Source organism: Cucumis melo, chromosome 1 (genome assembly GCF_025177605.1).
Source record: "Cucumis melo cultivar AY chromosome 1, USDA_Cmelo_AY_1.0, whole genome shotgun sequence".
Classification (NCBI taxonomy): domain Eukaryota; kingdom Viridiplantae; phylum Streptophyta; class Magnoliopsida; order Cucurbitales; family Cucurbitaceae; genus Cucumis; species Cucumis melo.
In genome coordinates, this window is record NC_066857.1 from 34,668,000 (window position 1) to 34,686,850 (window position 18,851).

General features: G+C 35.2%; 3 protein-coding genes across 7 annotated transcripts; 1 reads left to right on the forward strand and 2 right to left on the reverse strand.

Moving 5' to 3' along the window:
• Window positions 1-3,298: 3,298 nt before the first annotated feature.
• On the reverse strand, window positions 3,299-7,750 carry LOC103499892 (uncharacterized). 2 transcript variants are annotated; one of them, XR_539937.3, is made up of 7 exons: window positions 7,364-7,750; window positions 6,529-6,834; window positions 6,193-6,400; window positions 5,690-5,758; window positions 5,418-5,547; window positions 4,276-4,954; window positions 3,299-3,511 (listed from the first exon to the last, which is right to left on the reverse strand). XR_539937.3 is itself a non-coding variant. In XM_008463030.3 (6 exons), the coding sequence occupies exons 2-6, from the start codon at window positions 6,761-6,763 to the stop codon at window positions 4,373-4,375; spliced, it is 1,224 nt and encodes a 407-aa protein (XP_008461252.2). In that variant the 5' UTR covers window positions 6,764-6,834; window positions 7,364-7,750; the 3' UTR covers window positions 4,062-4,372. The 2 variants fall into 2 exon arrangements, 1 of the variants encoding a protein (XP_008461252.2); XM_008463030.3 differs by lacking the exon at window positions 3,299-3,511 and having other exon boundaries at window positions 4,062-4,954.
• Window positions 7,751-8,042: 292 nt separating this feature from the next.
• LOC103499891 (protein EMSY-LIKE 3) lies at window positions 8,043-14,120 on the forward strand. 4 transcript variants are annotated; one of them, XM_051088409.1, is made up of 11 exons: window positions 8,302-8,431; window positions 9,097-9,185; window positions 9,384-9,548; window positions 9,649-9,795; window positions 9,896-10,148; window positions 10,228-10,434; window positions 10,514-10,582; window positions 12,817-13,056; window positions 13,249-13,317; window positions 13,399-13,462; window positions 13,694-14,120. In XM_051088409.1, the coding sequence occupies exons 4-11, from the start codon at window positions 9,671-9,673 to the stop codon at window positions 13,741-13,743; spliced, it is 1,077 nt and encodes a 358-aa protein (XP_050944366.1). In that variant the 5' UTR covers window positions 8,302-8,431; window positions 9,097-9,185; window positions 9,384-9,548; window positions 9,649-9,670; the 3' UTR covers window positions 13,744-14,120. The 4 variants fall into 4 exon arrangements, with proteins under 4 accessions (XP_008461251.1, XP_050944366.1, XP_050944364.1 ...); XM_051088407.1 differs by having other exon boundaries at window positions 8,303-8,431; window positions 9,384-9,595; window positions 9,686-9,795; XM_051088408.1 differs by lacking the exon at window positions 8,302-8,431 and adding an exon at window positions 8,956-8,990 and having other exon boundaries at window positions 9,384-9,595; window positions 9,686-9,795.
• A 266-nt stretch (window positions 14,121-14,386) lies between these two features.
• On the reverse strand, window positions 14,387-18,498 carry LOC103499890 (uncharacterized). The gene is made up of 3 exons (XM_008463026.3): window positions 17,853-18,498; window positions 17,035-17,755; window positions 14,387-15,534 (listed from the first exon to the last, which is right to left on the reverse strand). Exons 1-3 carry the CDS (start codon window positions 18,194-18,196, stop codon window positions 14,491-14,493), a joined length of 2,109 nt encoding a protein of 702 aa, XP_008461248.2. The 5' UTR covers window positions 18,197-18,498; the 3' UTR covers window positions 14,387-14,490.
• Between the last annotated feature and the right edge of the window lie 353 nt (window positions 18,499-18,851).

An 18,851-nucleotide genomic window follows, 5' to 3' on the forward strand; every position in this document is an offset into this window, starting at 1 on the left:
AAGGGAATCAAATGAATAGTATTATTTCGTATTTTTTTGTCATATATATATACATACATATATCCAACTTTTAAATCTTTTAAAAATAACCTTAATAAAAAAGATTAAAAAATGATTAGTTAAAATATAAAGTCAATGTTTTGCTAAGAGCTTTCATCAGTCCGGGCATCGATTTCTTTGAGCTGTTCAATTCGGTTGTAAAGCCTCCACCATTTAAGTTGTTATTGAGTGTTGCTCTGTAGAAAGGATGATGTCTTCGTCAACTGAACTTCAATAATGTCTTTCTCAATGAAAATTTAGAAGGGGCTATATGTATGACTCACAACCTCCCTAATATGTTGATCGATCCCTAACTATATTTGTAAGCTCAACAGAGTTATCTATGGTAAGAAGCAAGCACATTGCGTGCGTGGAATACTATTTTATCCTCTAACGATCTAGCTTTTCAGACTTAAAATAAAGGAGAATTGTAAAAAATAGAAAAATGGCAAACTATTTAACTTTATGGCATAATTTTGTCATTTAGTTGTTTTTTTTTATTATTAAGTATAAATAGTTTGTGTGTTTTTATTATTCGGAAAAAAACCCTCCTTAAATAATTAATGGATGTTAAGTCATAAAGATTGCTATTCTTCAAAGGAAAAGATGTCGAGTTTAAAAATCAAAGGACCATTTACTCCAATGAAAACTAAAATAATATATTTTATTATTATTATTTTTACATTTTTTATATACTTAATTAACGTAGTGAAAATATATTTTGAATGATAAACCTTTTTGATAAATTTATTGTTTCATTATACTTTTACTAAAGTTAAAAAATGAATAGAATAATACATTACAAATAATATAATGTAAAAAAAAAAACCTCATTTTAAAAAAACACGTTCATAAAATAATTAATAATAAACGAGATATCCTAATCACTTAACCATCATTGTTTATAAATACATCGTGCACCACATCTTGAACAAATTTTAAAACTAAACTTTGGTTTCCTTTCTCAAATTTATTTTTTTAAAATCCACCATCAAATTAATCTTATATTTGACTAAGAAAATTATAGTTCATATTACAATGAAAGGCAATTATAAAAATAAACATGATTAATATATCATAATCTCATATATGTATGATGTGTGTGTGTGGAGGCCACTTTCTTGAGATTTCACATATATTTTATAGAATTAGGCAGGATATGTTTGTTGAATTTATGAAGTTAAGATATTTATTTTTTGTTCGACATACATTAATTTTTTTATATATTTTTTTTTTGTACGTAATTTTATTAATCAATTACTAATAATCCATCTAAAAAATAAAAAAGAGAGAAAAATCCACAAGTTAATGGGACCAACGTGTATCACGAGCCGAAGAAGAGTAGTATATGATTAAGGGCATTTATGTCATTTCCTTTGGTTGCTACCCTACCACAAGTTTTCTTATCTCTTTCTTTATGGGAATTCTAAAAATATGAACAAAATAATAATCAAAGCTTCTAACTAAATTAGTAATAAAGAAAACAAATTCAAAACCTAACAAAAACGAATTAAATTATTTATAAACAATATAACAAAATTTGGATGTATTTAATTATAATTATTCTAATAAATATAGCAAAAGAGTTTCAATTGAATACTTCTTTTCTTATTGGTTATTTTGCTATTAGATAGAGTTTTAATAAAGTATAGGTAGAGCATAATAAAACAAAGCAGAAATCTTCAATCATTTGTTGGATATATTATATATATATATATATATATATATATATATATATATATATATATATATATATATATATATATATATATATATGTGCGTGTATGTGTGTGTGAAGAGCATGGAGAATCAGATCCTATTCAGAAAATCATATCCTATAATTAATTATTATTTTTTGAAAAAATTGTGGACCGATATATCTATTTAATTAATAGGGTCAATATTATTGTCGGTTGTGTCGCGACGTGATCGCGACGACATCCTCAATCATTTAATCTTTAATATTTAAAAGTTTTTGAGTCGCCACCAATCATATTAAGGTGTGATTGGTCACAAAAAAAAATTGGTGTATCTAAATTCAGATTTAAGGTTCGGGAGTCATAGGAAAGGTATTAGCACCCTACAACACCCATAAAAATGATTATCAAAATTTATCTTTTAAACTAAATTAACTAGGTTCTTTGACAGAGATATGAAATTTAATTACTGTTTTCTTTTTTTAAAAAAAAAAAATTCAAATTCAAATCAACTTAATTTAATAAAATTAATAAAATAAAGAAAAGTAAATATAAAAAATAAATGGCTAAAATATGATATCTACAAGTTGGAATCGATTTTTTAACCAAATTGATATCAAATCAACTATAATCGGTCTAATAAATTATCAAACCGACATCGACCACTTAATTGATTTTTCAACCTTTTCCATTCGTGGATTAACTTTCAATTTAACATATTAATATTTAGAATAAAATTTTCAAACTTTAAAAAACATCTATTTCAAATTGAATATATTTGATAAACGTTTATACAATGTTTACATTTGGATCATATGTATCAATAATACTACAACAAGACAATTTAAATAATAATAATAATAATAATAATAATAATAATAATTTAAATAATAATAATAATAATAATAATAATAATAATAATAATCATAATAATAATAATCATAATAATAATAATAATAATAATAATAATAATAATAATGAGATAAATTTATTGATTGAAAAGTTGATAAAATGAGACAAAACATGTTGGGGGCCTCCAATTCTTGTAATTTTGTGAGTGCAAAGAAACAATAAAAGAATTGTTTTCAATGTCCATATTGCTAATATTTTTAAGAAAGTCAACATACTGAGATTTGGATTTCCTTTTTTTTGGTTCTTTCTTAAAGAAATATTTGGACAAAAAGTAGGTTAAAAATATATTTGCTAGGAGATAGTATGATGTTAAATAGAGTATAAAAGATTTTTCAGTGAAAAAAACTCATCTTCCTCTATCGACAAGAGCAAAGCTCGAATGATAGCGGTTCAAATCTGCTATACATAATATGTATTAAAACACCAAACCACCTTTCTTTGTAGCCTAAGTGGGTTTAAAATTGACATTATTTTACGATAGTAATCATACAAATTGTCAAGTCAATTCAGTCAATTCACATAAATTCACTTTAGGTAATGTTGTAAAGATATTAAGCATCCCTTGAAATGTCTTGTCCATTTTCAATCACTATTTTATTGACGATGATATTAACAACCACAATTTCAATATGTATTTTCAAGAAAAGACAGAAAAAACAATCTTAAAAATTTGATATTTGTGTCAAATTAGTCTCTAGAAATCTCAAAATCGAACAGTTGTGTATCCAACATTTAGAAAAGATTTTAATCTCTCAACTATTAACTAATGTTAACTCTATAACGATCATCAACGTGATGATCTCCTTCATCCTCCCCAACTCCAGCATCAACGTCTGTTCTCTTCCCCGGTGCAGTCAGTGCCCCTAACGACCATGATTCAAAAAGTAAAATAAAAAAGAGTTATACGACTCACTGACTTCATATGGTCCTCAGTAGGAACAATCCATTATCAATTTCCTCTTTTTTTTTCTAGGAGATTACTGATGTTGATCAGTTAAACTACAAGATGACTTCAATTAATATTCTGACTGTTGGAGTGAAGTTTAATTCCTTGATGATTAGCTACACAAAAATGTTGAGTTCGAATTGATTTTGGATATGAAAACCAAATTCAACATGAACCAAACCATTTATATATTATAAATGGCACTAAATCGAACCAAATGGAATATTTGTGGTTCGATCCAATTTGCTAAATGGGTCAGTTTAGTATATATCCAAAACAAAAATTTTCAGTTCTACTAAACTGAAGTATGAATGCACCTGACGAACAAGAGAAATGAAATTTTATAGAAGATGAAAGGCCAAGAAGATGAAATAACTCTCAAATATTTGAGACATTTGAAATCTCCCACTTAAGTATTCTCAAAAAAAAATGTCTCATATAATTCATATTCCTATTTCGATTAACTCTGAGAAAAAACTTAACAGATCGTATAAAATTCTGTAAGATATATGTTTCCATACAGCTCACTGATATAATCAAATGAAGATTAGCAACAAGTATAAACAACAAGAAGATTCAGCTAACGTCTTCCAGAATGTTCCAATCTAGCAAGGGCCAAAATGCACGATGCTGCTTGGAGAGATGGGCAAATCAATGAAGTAAAATGGTAGCAAGATTTACCTGTAGTGTAGTAGGAACTGGAAAGCTCTGCTTCAAGCAAAAATTGGTTCCTGCTCGTAGACCACTGACAGCTGAAGTGCAAAAAATATATCCAAAACTATTCCATAATCTCTCCTTCCTCAAGTTCTTCAGCCGTGAACGCATCCCCGAGAAGTTCACCACTTCCTTCCATTTCCACTTCCTTGGAAAAGTCTCCTTCCCAATCAAGAAAATCATCTGGATTGATTTGTGCCATGATGTTTGAGTATGCATCTATCAGATCTTGCTCAAAATCAAACTCCAACTCTTTCACTACACCTAGCTCCCTGGCCTGGGAGCTTGACTTGGGGCTATTCCCAACTTCCTGCTTCCCCACCAGGTTTCGGGGGCTGACTTTGCAATGTGGGCTTGAAGTTGATACTTTCATCAGATCAAGAACCTGAGGATTGCAGGAATTTTCGTCATCTTCTATTTCTTCCACTCTGAAGCAAACGCCTTCATGGCTAGCAAGATCATTTTCCAGAGCATTTGAACCTTCTAGATTACGACTCGCTGGATTGGCAGTTTTAACTACTTCAAAATTAGGAGTATGAAAGGGTAAAACAACATATATAACAGGGTATTCCACAAAAGCCAAATTGGAAAATAGTTGTCTTATTGGCAATGTCGAGTCCAGCTCATGAAAAGGCGATTTAGCTCCCTGTATACATATTAAAACATAACAAATAAATAAAGCAAGTTAAAAGGAGCCCTTGGAAATTAAATTATTTTAAGAAAATAAGCTACGATGCAACCTCTCTTGAAGGAATACTTTATTAAGTGAATTAACAAAATCGTTCTAATTCAAAGCTTAAACATGCACAATAAGAATAGAACGGTTCACATTACCTTTTCTTAAAAGTTCCAAGTAATTAGCTCCTACGTATAATAAAACAAACTACCTTGCTCTCTACTCAACCTAGTAATTACAAAATAATGATAGACAAATGCCAAGCTGACCGCCGCGTCAAACACCATATATCCTCAAGTGCATAACCAATAAAACAAAAATTAATTAAATGCAACGGAACAATGCACTAGCCATGACACTAATTACCTACATCTTACATGGATGTTAAATACGATACACTTTAGAAACAACCCAAAGTAATTGGAGCTATAACCTTGGGGTATGTGCGGACAAAAACTTTGAGGCAATCCAGCTGTTCACGGAACTTCTGAAGTTGAGTTTTCCATGGACTTGGTCGTAGATGATTTGCAAGAATGGTAGAAAGCTTAGAGTTTTCATTAACTCTGCAGAAAAGGAAAATATTTTTAAAGCATGTCACCATTCAGTCCCAAAGAAAATGACACTAGTGCCATGAACATAGAAGAAAGGACAAATATAATATACATAATCCGTCATCCTTCCAATGACGTGGGGAAGAAAACTCACTCATGGTCAACTAAAACAATATTTGTAGAGTTAAACCGCCATTCCATTGTCCAGAAGATTGTTTTCTCCCTGTAAACAAAGAAACTTCATGTTTCAAATAACATTTTAAGTAGTACTGCTTCCCATAAAATAAACTAGGTGCCTGATGAGTGATGATTAGCCTAACCCTTGAGAATATTTATTATCAAGCCTGAAAATTTCAGGTCCTGTTCGTAACTGTTTTTGTTTTCGTTTCTGAAACAGTTTTTTCAGTAGTCCAAAACTTGAAGATTACTAAACGGGGCTTAAAAAACAGTTTTTTCAGAAGTCCAAAACTTGAAGATTGAATACGATAAAATGAATCTCGATATAAAAAATGTTCACATAGAGATCATCAACGGTCTGCAAAGTTTCAAATAAACACAACAAACCAACATCTCTTTTTTGGACAAAAACATCTAAGTCAATGTATGATGATACAGCTTTCAAGATAATCCGTGGTAGAAAAGAAAGGAGAAGAAAACCTCTTATCATATCGAGTTTGATTGTTCTCCCTTTTCGTCATTCCGGTGGGGAGAAACATAATTTTTGTTCTCCTATTTGAAGCAGCAGCACGCAAACTTTTAAGATGAAACGGTAGTCGAAAGTAAGCATGAGTGTAAGGGCACAATTTCTTTCTAAGTCTTTGAGCTGATTCAGCCATTCTCTTAACTTCCTCTAACAAATTATAATCTAAAAATCATCACAAAAACAACCACCATATCCATTATCAGAAACAACACAGAAACTCTTAACCAAAATCAGTACTAATTGAATCATTCAAAACCAGTGAGATGAATTTAGGGAAGAATCTCGAGTACCAGAAAGAAGGATACTATCATTGAATTGAGAAAGAGGAACGAATTGGGTCTGCTTCCTCTTTCCAGTACAGCCACTGCGGCGCTTGTGGGCATTGACGCAATTGAGGCTACAAGAACGGATAGAGCAAGCGGGGCACTTGTACTTTGATGGGTTTGATTTACACTCTTCGCAAAGTGATGATCCTTGGTGGTTGGAGCTTGTGGAAACTGCCACAGTTGCATCCTCTTCCGCCATCTTGGACAACAAAATTTCGTTGGCAACGACGACTAGGTTTCGTAATTTGAATATGGTTTATACTGTTTCGCCTGTGGAATTGCAACAGAAAATGAAGAAATTTGGAGAAAAGATCAATAGTAACTATTGCATTTATAATTAAATTGTGTATATAATGGAAACCTAAATTTTTTATTTTATGTTTAGCATGTGCATCAATTTGAGGAATAAAAAACACACACATTGAGTTGATTAACGTTATGTTAAATTCAATATCAAATATTTTCATCCAACAGTTATTTTCTTTATTTCTTTCAACACAACTGAGATAGAAAGATTTAAACAAAGACCTCATATTACTAACACATTTGTATACTAATTGAGATATGTTTGGGAACATGTACTCTTTTGTCCTTCAAGTTTGGAATTGATGTCTACTTAAAGGTTTCAAAACATACACTTCTCCCCAAAATTTTCAAAATGATTCTAAATGGTCTCTAATTTAGCTTTTAACTAAACTAGATATTCTCCAAAATTAACTAAAATTAATGCTGAAACCTTAATTCAATGGTTATTCGTCTAACCACTAGATAATCAGGAGGGTAACAGACTAGTTCTTACCCCAATTTCGCCGTTAAATCTTGTTGGATCAGTCCAAAGTCATCAACAGAAGAATTCAAAATGTGGAGCTCGTGGTTTCGGTGCTGGAGGATGTTGCGCCGTCGTGCGCCGTGGGTATCCGTCTGCAAGGGTGTAGAAGAGCAGCTAGTCGCTATTGTAGAAAAGCAGCAAACAGTCGTCAATAGTGTAGGGGCGGCACGGGTGGCTGGTCGGAGTCTCACTGATGATTGCTGGTGGCGGAGGGTATACTGGGTCTATAGAGAATCGCCGGAGTTGAAGAAGAAACACTGGCCGCCGGCGGCTATAAACATGACGCGGGGGAATGTGAAGGATGAAAAGAAAGAGGGAAACCGACAGAGTTTCTTTCTATTTTTTATTTATGAACATTTAGAATTTCAATTCGACCAAAAGTGCATTTTCTAATTTTGTTCATGGATACATCCTATTTTCCCCAATTAAGTGGGGTACAGCCCAGGCCCAAAGCCCAAAGCCCAAGCCGAAAGCCCAAGACCAAGACCAAGCCGAAAAGATTAAATTGATATGGCAAGGCCCGCGAGCGGAATTGAATGCAACTATAAGCTCGAAAATAATTGGGGTGTAAATGGAGTTCAGATCCGCCTGTTCCTTTTTTTTTTTTTTTTTTTAAAAAAAAAAAAAAATTTAATTTTGTTTTTTCTATTAAGAAAAGAAACAAAGAAAGAAAAGAAATAATAATTTTGGCGACCAAAAAAATTGTTCTTGCACACACAAACTCAGTCCCAAACTCAGGTCAGGAGTTGAGTGTTCTCGTTTGTACATCGCCGTCGATTCCCATTTGTTCCTGATTCACTTCAATTCCCTCTACTTCAATCTCAAATCTCAATCCCAACTTCTCCAACACTTGGCCGGAGATTCCTCTTCTTTCCGGCAGATTTCAGCTCCAAAACTCGACATTCCTCGGCGTTTCTACTTTCCTCTCTCTCCGATTTCATTTTCTACATTATTCTTCTTGCTGTTTTTCTGACTGTATTCAAGGGTTTCCGCCCGGTTGCGAACTGGCTATGGACTACGAGCCCTATGATAGTAGCGGTAAGTTTACTCTCACGATGCTTTCCTTTTCTGTTATTAGGGTTTTCAAGTGTTTTTCTTCGAATTTTAGGTTGCCGGTTTAGTTTTGAGAATTGGGTTCCCAATCTTGCTTTATGGGGCTTAGGGAAGTTGTAGGTTTCTTGGAGGAACACCCGAGTTTTTCAGCCTTTTACACTAGTTTTCTTTAAAGGGAATTCTTTACATTTTGCATCTTTCTTGGGAAATTTGTTTAACTACATAGGGGTTGCTGGTTGTTACCTTGAGGATGTGTTGCATATGAAAATTTGGATCCTTTCTTCTGTGTATGAGCTTTAACCTGAAAATTGTTGCAATAACTATCCAGAACGTGACAAGCTGTTGAAATTGAAATATTGTTCCAAATTATCTTTAGTTGTATTTTCTCACGGCATTGGTGTTCCTTTTCTTTTTCTCCAAATTTCTTCACTTTATATCAACTCAAAGTTTGTTTGTGAAAAAAACAGGCAAGAAACACTTGATTTTCTCATTATATGTGATTTCTCAACCCCGAGTCATGACGAGGAGGTTAAGAACAGAGCAAGTATGAAAATAGTTATAGTTGTTTGGATAATTGGCTGTTTGGTTTTTGAGCATTTAAAAGTATCTATGAAGGAACTAGTTTATCAGTTTTTATTCAATTTACGCAGTTCATGTCTAAGCTATTGCCGCACTTGCACACATGTTAACGATTCTCCTTTGAATGCAAGACTTAGACTGACCTTCTGCCTTTTTGAAGGTATCCAGTACTTCCTTAGCCTCAAACAAATCGTTTCTTAACCTGTTTGTATAGTAGCTAGTATTGTTTCTTGATTATTGATCCGTGGGTTTAGTTCTTCAACATTTTTGTTTCGGGAAAAGAATTACTACACTTGTTCCTGGCACCTATTATTTGAATTCAGCTGTTTAACTTTTTTTGTTGTGCTATCCATTTCAGGAACTGACGATGATCTCCCGCCATCTCACCAGAATAGAATTGCAAGAGGAGGGGGCCGTGTTTCAGGGAATGGAAGATCAGTCATGGGTTCTGTTCCATATCCCAGGATGTATGCTGAAACTGACATGGAAGCTCAAATTCATCAACTTGAGAAGGAAGCTTACAGTTCTGTTCTTAGAGCCTTTAAAGCTCAAGCTGATGCCATTACTTGGGTACTTTTTGTTTCTATTTCATGTATCTAATATTGGTAAATTTGTTTTATCAGGTTTAAATGATTGCTACATGAAATGTATTTTCTTCAGGAGAAAGAAAGTTTGATCACAGAACTCAGAAAAGAGTTAAGATTGTCCAATGAGGAGCACAGGGAGCTTCTAGGACGTGTTAACGCAGATGACATGATTAGAAGTATAAGGTTTGATAACTTGATAAAAAAACATTAACCAGTATTTTAGGAGGTTGTAGTGTTGAGGGCTCTCTAGATTTTGATGGATACTTTTTGGTTCATGTCATAGGGAATGGAGACAGGCAGGTGGGCATCAGCCTGGCAAGCTCAGTACCAGCCAAGCCATTCATGATCCAATACCCAGCCCTACTGTCTCTGCATCACGCAAGAAACAGAAACTAACTCATTTGGTACCTCCACAATCATTTACCGGCCCATCTCCGTCCTTTCACCAACAAACTGTTCCTCCCCCTCATCAGCCATCCTCATCTGTTGCAAAAAGAGGAGCTATCCCTCCCACCAAGGGCAAAAAACAAAAATCTGTAAGTTTCAGAGGCATTAGTTCTGATTGGATTTATTTGTTCTTCATTTTGTTTTGTTTATATTGTTCCCTTTCCTCAGATATTACCTGGGGCATCTTCAGCTAAACAGTACCAAACTTCAGTTCCTAGTGGTAGGAATCAAGTAGGTAATAGAGTTTCTTCTGGAGCCATTGAGCCAGCTGAAGGAGCAACTTTGAATCCACTTATTGGGAGGAAAGTAAGAACTAGATGGCCAGATGATAATAACTTTTATGAAGCTGTTATAACTGATTACAACGCTGCTGAGGTAAACTATCTTTTTCCAGCGGTGTACTAATTCACATTTCTGTGAGAAAAGTTGTTGAAAATGCATCGGTGTCTTCCAGGGACGGCATGCCTTGGTTTATGATATTGGTTCTGCTAATGAGACGTGGGAGTGGGTTAATCTCTCAGAGGTATATCCATTTAATACATGTTATTTGAACTTAAGATACTTGCATCCTCACTTTTATAACCCTCATCGTGTAGCCATTTGCATCACCTTGTTATATATTTCCACATCTGGATTTGTGTGAAAATTGTTGAGACCTTCAATTCTGAATTAAAAAATTCCTCCTTATTAAGAGAATATTTGTGAGTGTTTGAGCTAGCTTATGCACATATCAACTAATCTTACGAGACACCCTAACCTTACGTGATCTCTTTTACGGCTTGAATGGTTAACCTTAGATCGTTCTTGTGATATTTATTGAAGCAGCACTCTAGTCCTTAATTTTTTGCTGTCATATTAATGTGGTATAAAAGATGAAATTACAAACAACAAAAAATGGAATGTAAACTCCCTTAATTTTCTTTCGCTGTTGGGTAATTAAATTAAAATCTTTGAAATTGATTCTTCTCATAGCCCTTAAATTGTTTTGACAATATACTCTACATAATTTTGGTTTCCGTGTATAGAACTAATGAAAACAATAGGTTGCTGAAGGCATATTTTTTGGGGAACCACAGATAGTCATCTCACTGTCTTCATGTTTTAAAAAGTTTGTTAAGTACTTTGTTGGAGATGGGTGTTTGGTTTCATATCCTTTTTTAGAGGATCACTTGGCAGTGACACCTTCCATATTCTCTTTATGTGCCTACTGCCTATATTATTTCTCTATGAAAAGGTACTAGAGTTAATCTTGTCCAGTTGTGGAATGGCGGTCTTCTGTCTCTGTCATTACTTCCATTTTAGTAGGTCTCTTTCTTATCTCATGTTTTAGATCAACTTCACTTCTCTCTTTGTTGCATGAGTCTCTATTCGAATTCTGGTGACTTTCATATTCGAACCCAAGACTTTTTAAGGATATCTTGAAAATCTATTTCTATTCCCTGATTGCTCAATCCTCCTTTTTTATCTTCCTCTTCCCCCATCTTCCCCAGATTCAAGAAGTTGAAAATTTGGAGATGCGATCCTCTCTTAGCTGGTAGCATTTGGGAAGATCAACATCATGGTTTCCATCCAATCTCAAAAAAATTTTTTTAGTGATTTCCTTATTTTGGGTTGGTGGTTGGGGTTGGAAAATCTAGATCATATTTTAGGGAAATGTCAATTTTCTTTGAGTGCTAGACTGAATTGTCGGGATATGGTGGATAAGGTCATCCAGTCTTTGACGAAGATCTTCTTTTGGGCATTCAATGTTCTTTGCTATTGATTAGTATATTTCACTTGTCCACCTTTTCAAAGATGTTGACATATGGCAATTCAGCTATACCGAAAGTTTTCTGAATAATTTAGAGGAAGATCATGATTATCATTGCCCATAATTCTTAAGTGGACTCCTTCCTTAGTTAAGTTTCTTAATCAGGCTAAGCTGCTACATAGTGGCTTGCTAACAATTTGGATTAAATCAAGTGTTAGATTAGAGTTACTGTAGAAGATTAAAGATTTCTTTAAATGTTATAAAGTACATTTGAACTTGATGGGCATCAAGTTATCTGGGGTTTTTGTTGCTAAAAGTATGCATGTTGGAGCCAAACTTTATGAAGGTCCTAACTTCCAAACTTCTAAAGACTGGAAAAAGTAAACAATATTGAACTTAATGAAATATAAAGGTCAGTGGGTTTGGTGGAAGTGCTTGGTCGCTGGGGTTTCCTTTTCCTAGTATCAAATTTAAAGTTGCATCAAGCTTGCCTTTTCCCCTTCTTTACATATATTAGATGATATGGACAGGCCTTATGTGAATATCCAAATTTAAGATCATGCCTACGTATATTCTGTGGTTTGATGGATTAATGATTTAGGGCGTGTCTGGAAGACATTCACAAGTGTTTAATTTAAAAACAAGTCATTTGGAAAAACCTCGAGCGTCTGGCAACTACTCAAAGTAACTTTTAAAAGTATGTTTAAACCGTTTTTATCAAAAGTGTTTAAATAAAAATAGGTTTTTTGAAAACATTATTTTCTTAAGTCAATCCAAGCAAGCCCAAAACATGTTTAAGGTTTCTTCTTCAGCTCGTTTTTCAGCCTGTTGATATATGGTTGTGTCAATAGTGTCTAATAGTGTCTAATAGTGATGGGATATTCCCTTATTATATATTCTTTTGAATTCCGTACTACCTATTTGAAATGTTACTGGATTTAAAGATCCAGAGTTTTAAGAAATGGAGTACAATGGTTGGTGGTGCTGATCTTAAATATGCTGCCCAGATATCTCCTGAGGACATCCAATGGGTTGATGAGGATCCTGGAATCCCCCATAGAGGTGGTTATGGTGGATCAGGTCATGGAATGAACCGATCTGTAGGCCGTGATGGTTCTGGTGCAGGTAGAGGTAGAGGAGTCCCCAAGTCCCAGTCCAGAAAAGATTTCTTGCCATCTCAAAATGGTATTGGCAAGAAGACATCCGACGATATACGGATACTCCACACAGAAACTCTAATTAGAGAGGTACAAACACTGGGGATTTACTATTTTGACCTATATAAATTTGCTGTCTTTCTAGTGTCCATAAATTCTTTTTCCTTCATTTGGTTAGCTGGAGAGAGTCTTTGGTAAAAGCACTGTGGATTTATTCTTTTGATCTTTATGAATTTGCCGTCTTTCTAGTGTCCATAAACTTTTTTCCCTTCTACTGGTTAGGTGGAGAGAGTCTTTGGTTCAAATCATCCAGATCCCCTTGAAATTGAAAGGGCAAAGAAAGTTCTTAATGTAAGAAGCATTAGATGCAGCTGCAGTCTTTCATTCTATTCCGTTACCTTTTTAATCAGTATACTAACTTACTCTGTCCAGGACCATGAACAATCACTTATCGATGCTATTAATAAGCTTGGAGACATTTCTGAAGTCGGAAGTGGTAAATTTCATATCAATCTCAGCCAATGCTTTTCGTTTATTCATTCACCATGCTTGTCCTTTAGAACAGTCCATTAATAATACCAGCGTTAAAATCTTAGGAATTCTGACTATTGGGCAACTGAATTTGTTCATGCTCTGTTGGTGGTTTAGATTCTTGAGTTCAACACATTCATGAATTGTAACTCTACATTCCTTGATACGCTATCTGGTTTGGTTGCTTTTATAACAGACGAAGGTGGCCACCGGTTTTCGCATGGGCAGTCTATGGACCGGGAATAACAACACAGTTTCAAACCGAAGGTGGTTCACTCAGTAAGAGCATCCTTTTGATATAAAAAAGGCGACGGGATGTGGTAAGCAACTTTTGAGTTGACTAGGGAGTGACACCCTAAACTCTCAAGGGCCTTTTCCTGTAAAATATACAAGAATTGAGTTGAATGTTCCCTCGCTTAGGTTAACTATGGGGTTTTTGTTCTATTAGCATAGAGATGGTTCTTAGGAGAATGGGGTGGGGTTGGTTGTTTTCATCTTTTCTTCTTATTATTCTCCCTTTTTTGTTGGCAATGGTAAGAATTAACATAGGAAGGCTGATGATACTTGTGTAACATTATTTGAATAGTGATTTAAGATGTGACCCTTGTATAAACTTTTAAGAATTTGCTTGGTTTAGAAAAAGCTAAACTTTACCTACTAACGACTAATAAGAGTTAAATTAAAAGTAGTTGAAATGAAACATTTAGTTAATATCAGATTTTATCATCAAAGATCTTGTACTTTGGAACAAAATGGGTCCAGATCTTTCCAATTAATTAGCAGGGAAAATTAGATTGACTTTACCCCTTAAAAGATATTCTAATTGGATCTAACAATATGGTGGATGATTAACTAGATTTTGGTTGTTAAAGAGAAAATAGTGCCCGGCTTTCTCGTGTAACAAATTAGAAGTTAAAAAAATAATTAAATGCAATACAGATATCTGAACACTGCAGATTGCGACCTATTAGTATACACAAACAATACAGATCTTCATCGTTTAGACTTTTTTCTTGGCCTCTTGAGAGGTTCTTTTCCACCCCCTTCTCTGGCTCTTTTTATTGGTGTGGGGGGTTCGGCTTCTGCTGCCTTCTTAGGTGGTCGTCCCACACTGCGCTTGGAAGGGCTGGCATCCTCTTTCGGGCGCTTCTTGTCATTGCTTTGCTTCATCGTTGACGACACTCTCTCTTTTGCTTTATCGTTCTTGCTATTGCCCTTCTTTTGTTCTGGAGTTGCATTACCAACGCCACCACTACTTCCACCTCTGCCATTTCTCTTCGTAGTCTCTGCAGGCGAGTTCTGCTTGATCCTCTTCAAGAAATCTGCAGCACTACGCTTCTTTTCCAGTGCTACTGTTTCAGATTTCTTCTTATCTGGGGTTGGTATCTCGGTTTCATTGGCTGAACTCGGTTTCCATCTGGAAGTTATATTCTGTTTCTTGCTGCTACTAGGGCCGCTGGAATTTGTGGCACTATCATTGCTCCTTCTCATACTTCTGGCTCCAGTTGTGGGCTTCTCTTTAACCTTGCTATCTTTTGTAGTATCCTCTTCAACAAGATTTGAAACGATGTTGATACTTGATTTTAGATCAGCAGCTGGTTTCTCATCATCATTGCTCCGATCACCTTTTTCACCAGTACCAGTCGTTGAAGGGTTAGAAATCTTGCTTCGTTTCCTACAAACAACTATAGGTACAGAGGACTTCTGCTTGGCAAGCAAGGCCTGTGACCCTTCAAGATCGGGACCCTTGGATTGAGAAGGGAACGTTGGGGGCGAATCCACTACTTCAGGCAAAGGGTCAGTCTGAGCAACCCGCAAACTCTTCTTCATTTCATTGGACACGAGAAGACGGAGTTCACAAGCAGCTACTGCTTCCTTTGAGGATTTGGGGAAGAAGGTAACCACATTATTGAAAAGAAGCAAGAGATCTCGGTAAAACGCAAGGTTGGATGACGAATAAGAGCCAGAATTTATCTTGGTTTGAACTATTTCCAAGTCCAAATGCTGCCGGACCATGCCCTTGTACTCTTCCGTTTCCTGCAAGCAAAAATCATGGTGGGCTACTTAACAGATCCTTTTATCAAGACCCAATTGGTCAAAGCGTCAAAAGCACTTGATTGAAACACAACACTTTTCCTACTTGCCAACTTTTATTTTTTATTTTTTCTTGGTATAGAATAATTACCACAGAAGATCACAAGGAAAGGCTGGAATTGTGTTAGTTTATACATAAAATAACTACAATTATAATAATATTTTAAGGACAACACCCAAATATTCAGGTCTGTCTTGACCCTTAAAGGAAATAATAGAATATATGAAAAGGCCGCAGACAGAAAATGGTTGATGACTCAGCTGGGTGGGGTTAACGAGGGCCTATCAACCATGGGAATGGCCTAAGTTATTTTGATATTAATCGGTACCCAAAAAGCACATCCAATACGCCGGGACAAAATACTATCTCCTCATGGCCCCTCGAATTTGGGTCTTTTTTTTTTCTCCTCCAAATTTTAAATAATAATAATCCACAGGTTAAACTTTCGCATTCAAAATAATAGAGTTTCTGTTGAAAACAAATTTTATTTTTTTAAAAACGAAGTTTGAAACCAACCTATTGTATATATTTTAAATTTTGAACCAACTAATATTACTCTATATTGTTCTTTACATATATTTACAAAAAAGGGGGAGGAATTGGGTGTCTGACTTAGATTTCAAAACCACTTACCGAACCATAGAGTTTTCCAGAAGGTTATAACAAATCTGATGGACAAGTAATGTATTGGACTCTCGTGATAGACTTTAAATTTATCAAACCAAATACTACAAATCAATTTTATTTATAGATCTTGGGGGAAAAATAAAAATCTCAAAATAGAACGAACGAAGGAGACATGCACACTAATAATTTTCATATTCACAATGACAAAAAAGGAGATTAAAAAATGAGCACATTCCATTTTGGGGGTGAAAATTAGGGCCCACAACACAATAATCTCAAAAAATTTGTTGATAAGAAAACGGTTTATCCAAAAATTATCTTAGTATTGAACAAAAAAAAATACTCTTATTATCTATGAATTATTCAGCAAAGTGTATTTTAGTAAAGATGAATAATATGTTGTTTCAAAAAAAATCCAAAACAAAAGTTAGCAATGAAAAGCAACGTGGATCCGAAGCTTTTAAACGAATGGTCCCCCTTTTTCTTTTTATTTTTCTTCTTTCTTTTTCTTTTGAGAAAAAAAATCTTATTTATTAGCAATTGGAAATGGTCCAAATTTATTGGTCGTAAAGCTTTTAATAGATTTGGATCAATATCTTCAAATCAAATTTTGTGTTAAGAATCTTTAGAATAACAAAAATTACACAGATATTTAATTTTTGATTACTACGTCTAAAACTTAAATTTTAACCTTCAAAATCCCATCAGTTTGAATAATGTATTGTAATGGAAATAGATTGTTAGAATTATTTTAAGCATTAGGAACATGATTATTTATTTTATTAAAAAGAAAGAGAAAAATGAAGAAATGTTACCTGACTTTGAAGACGAGATTCGAATAAGGAGCCATGTTTGTGCGCTCGTATCAACTGTAGAACCTCGTCGAACCGACGGGACTTAATCCCCGCCGACCGGCGAGGTTCATTGCCGCTACTACCGCCGGAGATCTCCTTCCTAAGGAGTCTCTTCCTCTTCATCCTCCCCGTCAAACTCGCCGAGCTCTGTACTTCGCTGCTCTCTCTCGTCGTCGTGCCTCCGCCATGTGACTGAGCCTCCGAGTCGGCTAACTCGGACGAATCGTCGACTCGTTGCGTTTCCTTCTTTTTTGTCTCTGATATGTCACACGTCGGGTTTTTAACCACAGTATCCGTACTGCCGTCATCCGACTGTGGACCGGCTGGTTCGACGGTTCTGCGGTTCTGTTCTGGTCTATATGAGCCGGTGAAATCCGGTTTGGTTTCGGATTTGGCGATTTCGGCTGTGCTTTTAGGATTGCCGCTCTTTGAACCGGTGGAATTGGATTGGTTCACAGAGAAATCTTCCCGGTCGGAATCTTCTCCAGGAACCGGCGGCGGCTTCGTGACTGTTCCGTTTGGTCCGGACCGATGGTCTGGTTCTCCGAAGTGCTTTTTGTCGTTTTCTGATCGTCGCTCTCTGGACTCCGTTTTTAGATCTGGTTTTCCAGTGCTGGCCTCTCTATCATTCACGCCCTGTTCTCGCTCCTCCTCCAATTTCTTGACCTTCAACTGCAACGAGCTGCCGAAAATCTCAATACGATGAACTCAGATCTGAAAATTTCATGACCAAAAAAAAGAAAAGAAAAGAAAAATCAACAAAACCGATAGAGATTTACTTGATTGAGACGTCATAACGCTGGACCTCTCGTCGAAGTTCGGCAACGCGGAGTTTCCTCAACTCATCAACCCAAGGTAAGGCGGTATCAAGCTTATCGGCAATTCCAGAGGCGTTGTGATTCAAAACGGCGTCGTTTTGAAAAGAAGTAAATCGTCGTTTAAGGTCTTGAAATTTAAGTTCGCAGTTACGAGCGGTGGTTAAGAGATGAGGAAGAGAAGAACGAGCCTGAACTTCCATGGATACGGAATTCCAGTCCTTAAATCCATGGCGCTTGACTGCACAAGCGAGTAAAAGCTCCTCCCACGTCCCCCATGTGGCGGTGATCTGTTCACTCTCCGCCATTAGATTACCACAGCATAGAGATTCCCGATTGATTAAGCAGTGTTGTTTGTCATCCTTTGAATTCTGTTTTCCCTCTTAGAATTTTTCAAAAACAAAACAAACCAAAAAAAAAAAAAAAAAAATCATAGTGAAAGAGAAACCAAAAGGGAAAATTCTTCCATTAGATACAGAAGTTTGTTATTAGGGTTTCTTTGTTTCTGCTTCGTATTCTTTCTTCTCCTCTGCGGCTTGGAAAGCCAAAAACCAAAAAAAAAAAAAAAACAATAGTAATAAATTCTTCTAATAAAAATCCCAAACTAGTTTTTTTTTTTTTAAAAAAAAAAAGGATTTTAATGTGGTTTTCGTTTGCGTTTTATATGTAACTTTTTTCTGGGGGGGGGGGGGGGGGGGTTCGTTCAATTCAATTTGGGCCTCTGATCTCTCTCAAGCACGCAATTTGGTTCGTGAATATATTTGTTCTTACCTAAATGCCCTCCTAATTTCATTAATATTACACCCTTTTGTCCTCCTCCATTCAAATTATCAAATATAACCCAAAGTAGCGGCGTTCCCTAATTCACCATTTTCCTCCCTCCCCCTTTATGTCGTTTTATCTCTTCTAGGTCACCCATTTTTCTTTATTTATATTATTTTACTTCTTCTATACTCCACCTTA

Bases quoted from the DNA above. Each gene is read 5' to 3' on its own strand.
- LOC103499891 (XM_008463029.3), top strand. From the start codon at position 8,404: ATGGACTACGAGCCCTATGATAGTAGCG. The intron at 8,432-9,383 runs GTAAGTTTACTC...TATCCATTTCAG, and splicing joins CGAGCCCTATGATAGTAGCG to GAACTGACGATGATCTCCCG. The intron at 13,463-13,693 runs GTAAATTTCATA...CTTTTATAACAG, and splicing joins CATTTCTGAAGTCGGAAGTG to ACGAAGGTGGCCACCGGTTT.
- LOC103499892 (XM_008463030.3), bottom strand. From the start codon at position 6,763: ATGGCGGAAGAGGATGCAACTGTGGCAGTTTCCACAAGCTCCAACCAC. The intron at 6,401-6,528 runs GTACTCGAGATT...GATGATTTTTAG, and splicing joins TGATAGTATCCTTCTTTCTG to ATTATAATTTGTTAGAGGAA. The intron at 4,955-5,417 runs GTTATAGCTCCA...ATATGTATACAG, and splicing joins TTGTCCGCACATACCCCAAG to GGAGCTAAATCGCCTTTTCA.
- LOC103499890 (XM_008463026.3), bottom strand. From the start codon at position 18,196: ATGGCGGAGAGTGAACAGATCACCGCCACATGGGGGACGTGGGAGGAG. The intron at 17,756-17,852 runs GTAAATCTCTAT...GATTTTCGGCAG, and splicing joins CGTTATGACGTCTCAATCAA to CTCGTTGCAGTTGAAGGTCA. The intron at 15,535-17,034 runs GTAACATTTCTT...TTTTGCTTGCAG, and splicing joins AATCTCGTCTTCAAAGTCAG to GAAACGGAAGAGTACAAGGG.